The sequence below is a fragment of the Dermacentor andersoni genome, chromosome 2, assembly GCF_023375885.2.
Source record: "Dermacentor andersoni chromosome 2, qqDerAnde1_hic_scaffold, whole genome shotgun sequence".
Taxonomy (NCBI): domain Eukaryota; kingdom Metazoa; phylum Arthropoda; class Arachnida; order Ixodida; family Ixodidae; genus Dermacentor; species Dermacentor andersoni.
In genome coordinates, this window is record NC_092815.1 from 241,199,817 (window position 1) to 241,209,032 (window position 9,216).

The 9,216-nt window shown below is 45.0% G+C and overlaps 1 protein-coding gene across 1 annotated transcript in view; it reads left to right on the forward strand.

The window, feature by feature from the left end:
• LOC126539885 (uncharacterized) overlaps window positions 1-8,918 on the forward strand; it is a 77,563-nt gene extending 68,645 nt beyond the window's left edge. The window contains exon 8 of the mRNA XM_055075840.2: window positions 8,650-8,918. Within this exon, the coding sequence (XP_054931815.1) occupies window positions 8,650-8,805 (156 nt within the window). The 3' untranslated portion in view covers window positions 8,806-8,918. The remainder of the gene's footprint in view (window positions 1-8,649) is intronic.
• The last annotated feature ends 298 nt before the right edge of the window (window positions 8,919-9,216 follow it).

Below are 9,216 nucleotides of genomic sequence, written 5' to 3' on the forward strand. Positions count from 1 at the left end.
CCTTTAGAACAAGCGTAATACCTACTTTCTGGATGCAGGGTACATTAATGTAAATGCCAGACAATATATCCCGAACGACAGACGATGTTTCAATTGTCAAAGACTCGGACAAGCTTTACACTCATGCCGAGGACAAACAGCCTCTGCTCAACGGAACTCCAATGTTAACCAATCGCGCAATTGCATTTCTTCGCGGTTGCGTTAACCCCAAGGGATACCATCCAGCTTACGCTCTTATCCTTGCTAGAAAAAAGAAAGAAAAGGAAGTAATTACCCTAACTGTTAAAGAAAAAATATCGTTCTTTGAAGCAAGAAAGCGATTGTCATACCTTTCGAGAAGTTATGCCGATGTGACGCAGGCGGGGGCAGCGTCGCAGAGTCCTTCGAGCCCACGCACAGTGGTCCTGCAGTGACTGGCCTCGCTCCCTTGGTGGAAGCAGCCAGTGATGCTCGATCCTCTTCGAAAGCCCTGCAGGCACTAGTCCCACAGAGCCCTAAAATAAATCGATCCTCCAGCGCCTCAGACAGAGCGATGGAGGTCGACGCAAAAACCCCGATGTCGTCGACGCCTAAGGAAAAGCGCTCTCTCGAGCGCGCAATGAGCGACAAAGTCCCAATAACCAAGCTCACTAAGTTTTGGTTCCTTTGTACTAGCCTTATTTTGATCTATGTCACATAACATCTTATTCCTTATTCACTCGAAATTATAGTTTTTACCTTTCAGTGTCAAAATGGCTTTATTATCCACTGGAACTGCAGATGACTCTTACGCAACTTAGGTTATACCAAAAGCATGCTAAGTAACTTCTCTGGCCCTGTGCTTACAGGAAACAAACCTATGCAAAAAGCACAATTTTTTCAAAAGGCTTCACTGTGGTACGGCGCCACCGTACTCAGGCGAGCCGGCTATCGGGTGGCGTAGCCGTTGTCATTACCAGTCACATAGAAGTCGTTGCTGTCACTATTTTAGCATGCAAAATCATTACCATTCGTTCACTATACATTGTACGACATTCACATTTTGCTATAAGATGCCTAGAGTTGAAGTAGCTATCTGAACCTTTTTTAATAGCGGCTGATTTTAACGCACAGAGTCCGTTATGGGGTAGCAAAACAACTGACACCAGGGGACAGGCAGTTTAAGATTTTATCCTAACAAATGACATATGCCTTTTAAGCACTGGTGCTGCAACCAACTGCTCCCCAAGCACAGGATCTATGAGTTATCGTTACCTGGCTCTGTGCTCTTCATCTCTCTTTAGCTATTTTCAATGAAATGTTATCGATAATCCCTATGGCAGTGGCCATATGCCTGCTATCATTCACAAAGCATATCCTTTCCCTACCTCACCATCAAGATCACCGAGTTGGACACTCTACCTAGCAGACCAGCCTCTATTCGCCGAAAAGGCCAGTCTGGATGACATATCAGTTACTCCTTTCCAGATTACACGCATCAGCTCCTTTATTCTGGGCTCACAGTGCTCCGTGTTTCATTATTGCTGCACTTCGCTTCTCCATTTACGTTCAGATGTCGTGGTGGGTGTTTGAGTAGGTCTTTGTTTATGCATACACCGAAGTATTTATATCGATTGACTATCGGTATGACTTCATGGTTAATTAACACCACGTAATTATTCGTCTCTTAATTGAACATCATAATTCCCGACTGCTCTGTGCTAAACTTAAGGCCTAGATTTGTCGCTGTTTTGCCATATATTTTTACAAGTGTCAGTAAATTTCTTGCATTGTGATCTACTAGCACTATGTTGTCCGCATGTATCAGTCTGGGGACCTTTTGTTGCACCATTTGTCCTTTACACATGTGTGCTAAATCCAACCCTAATTCATTGTTTTCCAGTCAACTTTCTATGCCCTTAACGAAAATCGTGAACAACACTGGAAATAGAGGTCATCCTTGCTTCAGTCCTTGGTGAATTACCACCACTTCATTCCATTTCCGGCCTTTCCGTGAAATTTGTACCCAGTTCCTATATATCTCCCTCAAGAGCTCCACGAAATAATGATCTAGGCCCTACTGCTTGAGGATATCCTATAACAATTCTCTGTCCGCATTGTCGTAGCCCTACATCCCCCCTTAATATCCTGAAACGCTACCGAAAAGGTACATTCTGAGCTACTGAAATCTCTATGTGCTGACTTAGTACAAACATATTATCTTGTAAGTGTATGCCTGACCTGAACTCATTCTGTAGTCACACATTACATCATTTTTTCCCACACACTTCAAGAGTTCCAATTTTACAGCTTGCATTTCCATTCTATATGTCACCGACGTTACTGTAACTGGCCTGTACGAGCTCTTCCTATCATTATTGCCTCTGGATGTGTAGATGAGGTTCATCTTGATTTCATGCCATGCAACCGGAATTCTTTTTATTTTATTCACTTGTTCCATGACATTAGTCAGAGGTGCCTTGTTCTTTCGACCGAGGTTTTTCGATTAGCCGTATTTGTATTTCATCAGGTCCTGTTGCCGTATTATTAGGGACATTTTCTTCTGCTTTTTTCCAGTACACGTTTTCTGTGCTAAATTTTGATCTGTCAGGCCTCTTTGTTGTTGCTGGGTCTCTTTGGGGGTAAACTACGCTTTCTGTTCTGCCGAAGTTATCCCTAGTAACTTCTCTGATGTACCACAACGCACCGTTTCCTTGGAAGATGTTACAATGTTCATCCCTTACAGCCATTTACAAATTTTTAGTTGCGAGTTCCGGGTGCTCTTACATCGTTCTAGGATCTTTTTGGTGTGTCCTTGTTTTTTTTTTTTTTGCGAATATTATGCACGCATGTTCACTTGTGCATTTAACTTTTTCTTGCACAAACTCAGTGGCCAGCCTTTTCGTTTCTCGATATTTGTTCCATATAGGGAGCAGCTCTTCTTCGGGTAATCCCAACTTTTTGTTTTCTCGATGATCCCTTTACGCCTGCTTACGCTATATACAGCTTGCTTTAATTCCTTGTTCCACACTTATGTGGTTTTCACTGTCCAATACAGAATTCTCAGAATGTTGCAAGAAACACCTTCATTTTCTTCTCTGCCTTTCTTCTGATCTCTGTTATTTGCTTTTCGTTCATTTTTAGAAATTCTGATGCGATTGGTTCGTGTTTTGCTTAAATATAGCTCCAAGAATTTAAGTTCAAATATTTATGCTTGCTAGCCAGGTTATCTTTTCTATGTTCATCTGTTATTCGGTCTAGTCGTTCGTAGTTCGTTTCTGAGACTAAGGGATAATCGATACATGACTCCCTATTTCCGAAGTGCCACGTTATCTGTCCATAACACTTATTCTCCCTGGTAACTATTATAAGGTTCTGTTCATCGCACATATCCAGCAGTTGAGAACCGTTGGAAAGAGTATATCCGTTTAAATCCTACATGTGCGCATTCATATCTCGCACTCATATCACCTGGTCCAATTTCTTCAACTTATTAATATCGCTTCTAATAAAGTTAATCATTTCTTTATATTTATCTTTGCTATCACTACCTGTCCATAGGTAAGCTACTCCAAGCTAGGTCTTTTGCCTTTCCACGCGCCGATAATCCATAGATGCTACTTACAAGTCTCTTTTACCTTTTGCCACATCATACCCATCCTAATTAGCACGCCTATGCCTCCGCCTTTCCTTGACTCAGTCATTCTGTTGCGCCCCTCGCATACAAAGTTGTCAAGAACAGGCGGCTGCTCTAAATCACGCAGATGCGGTTCGGGCAAGGCATACAGGCTAATTTCTTTGTTTTTCAGCAACATTTGAATTTCCACCCATTTTACTGTCTCTGTACTTATACTTTCTGCGTTCTTTCCTAACTCCTTGTTATCGAGCTCTGCCCTTCGCTCGTGTTTCGCTACATTCAATACTTTTCTTAATGATTGCATGGGGCCCGCTTAAACAAGCTACTGCCCGTGCCGCGAATCGACGTCCAACGGGTGCTGCTACTTTATTGCTAAAATGTATCCCGCGCATGAAAACACCTTCGTGGCGTGCTCGGTGCACTTCTCGGTTGATGTCAATGAGCGTAAAAGTCATTGCCTTAGCTAACGCAAAAATTGTCCTGTTTACTGCAAGCACTGCCCTTTCCAATTACGTAGCCTTGCCCTTCAACCTCTGGCACCGTGTACGCTGCGATTTGCACATCCTTTGAAACATTCCGCATCGGTAACTCCTTTCTCTATTTGCTTCGCGATCCGTGTCCCATGTACTTGCAGTACGTCAATCACTCCGCTAATTTTCACCAATAGGTGCCTCTCCTACATTGTGTCCCACATGTGTTGCTTGGCTTTCGCTATCGGTTCCTTAATCTGTTTCCCGGAAAGCGCGCCTCTCTGGACTCACTCGCCTGCACCTAGCCTATCTATTACCACCCGTTCTGCTTTTCGCATGTTTTAATCGCCAGCAAAAACAACTCGACGCTTTTCCTCCACCTCGCCGCCAAAGCTGCACCTGGGGCCGCGATGCCCCTCCGCCCTGTCTCGCCCTCACCCTTCGCCTTGAAGTCTTAGAAGGCCGGCATGTCAGTAGTAGCCCATTCGTGACCAACACTGGCGCGTGCGCCACAGCTTTCTGGTGTGGTGGTTTGGGCTTCCTTACCTGCTCTCGCTTCCTTGCCAGCCCTGTTCGCGGTAGTCACATCCAAGCGTTCACCATTGCTTTTTAGAATGGCTGCCCTCAGCTCGATTACCTTCTATCAGCTTCCTCTGCTTATGTTCGCACTTGAGTTCCTTTTCTAGCTTCCCAACCGGCCTAGCTCGCGTATCCTTCTCCTGCTCTAGATGGTCTAGTCGCGACCCTAACACACACATACTACAGATAAAAACTGCCCTGGTGGCTTCGCGCACTGACTCCAACCGCGTTTTTTCGAACGCATAGGAACGCTCGCACTCGGAACAACGCACGCGTGGGTTCCTCCTAGTAGCGATAATCGTTAACAAGGCGTAGCACAAAAGTAAATATACTTGTAGAAAAGAAATACAATTATTCATTACCTACTTACATCTAACCAAAAAGGCCAAGAAACTGAAGAGACTGAAAAATACATAGAGATTGCTCGGGTAACCAAACACCTCAAATACTCAAATGAGTGAAAAATAAAGAAAAATACTGGCAGTTTTGCCCGAAAGCCGAATCATCCATTGAGACAGAAAATTGGTAGATAGCTATACAAAGTAAGGATTGTAGTTTTATCGGCTTATATACTTGTAGAGGTTCGCTTAGTGACTAAATGAACAAGCACGGTGTCACGCGGGCGCAAGCCAACCTGAACATGGCTCGCTTGATGACCGCGGAAGCTCGATGTAAAAACGCAGTAGTGAGGATTCGCGGCAGCAGCAACGAGCGAATTGACCTTCGTGCATCTCTCGCTTCAGCGCGAACGAAACGTCGAAAGCTCAGTGCATACGAAGCGACGGGCACTACACACACTATGCGAACATCTCAGATTGCTTTGAAGATGAGGCCCGCGCCGGCGCGCACTTTGGTCACGTCGCAGATCGCCTTCCAGATACAGCTTCGCACGGCCGCGCCGTAAGCAGCAGCCGCCGGAGATGACCTCTCCCCTCCCTCGCCTCACTACCCCGCTTCGCGCGCGACAGGAGACGGCGCGCTTCCGGCCTGCCATCCTTGCTCGCACGCACGAGATTGAGCCGTGTCCGCCGGTCCACTCTTGTACGCTTTCACTCGCGTATGCAGCATACGGCGCGCAGCTCATATTTTATCACCCTTGGACTTTATACGGAACCTCATGGCGACGCCGAGGGCAGAAGTGCGCCTGGACTGTCCGTGTAATTGCTATCGTAATAAAGAGACTTATCCTTTTGGTGCGCTGCCCCTGCTACGCTGAGAAAGCACTTCCACTTGGCACGTCTGTTCCCTTTGGCGTCACTCTGTCGGTTGACGCCGAAGGAAAGAGTGTGACGCTAGACATGCGCAAGAGCGCGCATCTAGCGCCTTGCAAGAGGCCATGGAAGCAACACTTACCGTGACGGTGCAGCCAAGACCTAAGGAGTGGCACGATTTCATCGACCTCTTCACAAAAACAATAAAAACAAAAAAGCACTCGTGTCATGGCGGCCAGAAAGAGCTACGTGAGCTTATTCTCACTTTATAGACAAGGTGTTAGCCTCTAGTTGGTCGGGATTTTTGTTGGCTCACCCAAAAATGGCAGCTGAAAAAGTTTTGTGTTCGAACTTCCGCGTAACAAAATTATGCTTTCTCGTAGATTCGAATTACAATCCGATGTTATCATGCCTGTTGGTTGTGCGTAAGTCATACTTTACGAATTGTTTGACACATTTTATTTTGACCAATTCAGTTATTTCAATAATGAGCTTGCGTTAGCCGGAGGTCCTACAAAAATGAGGATGTATGCTTTGCTAACGGTTCCATCACGTAGACGGAACGTCGACGTTACGAAGTACGTTCCAGAGCTCAAAATCCGAATGTATGTCCTTGAATTTCAATCGAAGTACCCTTGCTCTGAATTCTAAACAGACGCATAGAAGTCACATGCTGGCGTATCTTTTGCGGCTGTTGGTCCTTCTTTCTGTGAATCTGAACGCCCAAACAAGTATCTTTACTGTAGAAGCATATGCAGTATTGTGTGCAGTGAAACGCATAAAAGAATTAAAACTAGAAAACGCAGTGATATTCACAGACTCGTTGGGTGTTATAAAAGCGGTAATAATTTTACAAAAGCACAAAAAAACTTCTCACTAAGCTTTACTCACTCTTGTGCGTTTATTCATATCGTAGACACGTGACAATATGCTAGGTTTCCGGGCATAGAGGAGTCAATGGTAATGTGCTTGCCGATGAAATCGCCAAATCAATAGCATCACAAGGTCTTATCCTTACCGCTGCTGCCCCTGCCACAGATCTGATGTCTTTCCTACGACAGCAACTGTGAAGCCACCGGCCCTGAAGCGAACAATAAGCTTCACATGATTTAGCTGCAGTGAGATTTCTCCCTCTGCAGCGAAAATATGACGAAACATATTCTATTCTGGCGACTCACGATAGGACCCACAAATGCTACTAAATTTTCTGAAGACTGGTAGTGAACCAGCAACCTGCGGTAGATATGGAAGCGTCCGCCGCGTTCTCCTGAAGACATGTCCACCGTGCCCGGAAGCAGAAGCTGAAAGAAACAAATACTTTCCTCTAGTATACCTCGAACATATGCTTCTCCATCCAGTAATGTTTCTTGGTGCGGAACCATTTTGTTACCCGAAAGTTGTTCTTTGATTCTTTTATGTTGTTGTATTACGTGCTATTAGTTCAAGAAATTCGCAGCACATCCTCTCGATCGAGGATTTCGCTGCGGTAATATTTTGTACAGCACATGCCTCCAGTCCCTTGTGATTAAAGGGTTCTCTTAACCTAGTATTGGCGAGTGTTGCCTACAGGCAACATGCCAGAAATTTTCTTTTCTTGCGGAGCGTCAGTATTGAGTACGAAGTTCCTGGGTAAATTTCATCGGCCAACGATGAACGACAGGCAGCAAGCCTTATTTGTGTCTTTAGAGCAGGAACACTGCACGAGGAAGAAGTGTCGCACGCGACTCGCTCTCTTTTGAAAGCAAGGTCAGAGGAGACACGCCGATGCAAGATATCCAGAACAGTGGTGTCATACATGTCATGCAAAGCAAATGAAATGTATACCTATGGTAAAAATATCATGAGTGCTGTCTCTAGAAAATGAAAACGAAGCCTTTCGTGTCGTGGGGCGAAGCCCACTCCCGGTTTTTGCCTGGGGTTTTCCCCTATTGCCGAAAAAGTTTCGGCTAAAATGTTTTCTTTTTGTTGGTAATGCCTATTATTGATGCGTTTTTCGAATTTAGATAAAAATTGACCGTAGCCTTAAATAGTTAGGGCAGTAGTGCTTCTCTGACACATTTTAATAGATCATGTCATCCTTCAACTAGGTCCCTTTTGTGCTCTTGCACTTCATTGATCGTTGCTACTGTCTTCTTGCATATACATTTACGCACTTTAAAGCGACTGTTTTTCAAGGCTACGTTACGGCCACGTCATATCTAACTCTCGTAATTCATCGCTACATTAACTCATCTAGCAATAGCCTGGCGCTCTTGGGCATACTTGCTCCTTGCACCAGGAAACACCATATATCATCAGCAGCATCAACAGCAGCCGGCAGCCACGGTCAGCAAGAGAGGTGGAGGGGGATTTGCATAGAAAGGTTAGTTTTGTACGGGAAGGCCGAAAATGTAATGAAGTGGTGGAACTTAACGAAAACCTGAAGCAAGGGTGTTCTGTCTCCATTGTTGTCCACACTTTATGTTTAGGGCGTAGAAATACGACTTGTAAACAGTAAATTAGAATTAGCTTTATCTTACATGCGTACTGGACAAATGGTCCAACAGAAGGTCCCCGAAGTGATGTACACGGACGACATAGTGCTACCAGCTGACAATACAAGAGATTTAGTGACACTTGTGAATATATGTAACAACGCAGCGACAAGTCTAGGCCCTAAGTTCAGCACAGGGAAATAGGGAATTATGATCTTTAACGAAGAGACGAATAATTACGTGGCTTAAGGGTAGACTACAACTGCCTTTAATACGCCAGTTTATCATGACTGACCGAAAAATTCGTGTTGCGCGTGCAGATGTCTCGAGCACTGGGCGAGTTCCCAGAACTATGCGTAGCTGCCTACGACGTGGAAATGGATGACCTGGACGGATACTGCGATGCCCAGGGCGCCGAAGTCGGCGCCCCCTTGCTCGAGCTGCTGCACGCAGTGGCATTCAGGCACCCACCCTGACGGCAACATTTTCGTGTTTGCGTTCGCCACCATCTATGGCGATGATTTTTATAATAGATTTTGATCCCACATAAACATGTGACCCGATATCAGTGAACGCAGTTGCGATTTAGAAAAAAAAAAATCTGAAAATCCTGCAGAAAACTTTCCCGATGCTTGTTCATCTAAGTGAAGTCGTCATAGTTTTGGAGAACGCGGAATTTAAACAGGGCGCGTAATATGTACAACGTGCAGGTCTTCGTTCTCACAGAAACGAAGTAGTTCACCACTTCGCATCATGACGCCTAAAAAGCGGTGCGCAAATGAGAACTGCAAAAAATTCACCGACGATGACGATACTCCCTAACGCGAAATTTGAGCGCAGCTCTGTGCGTGTTTTCATTTCGCGTGTTAATATTTTGTAGTATAATT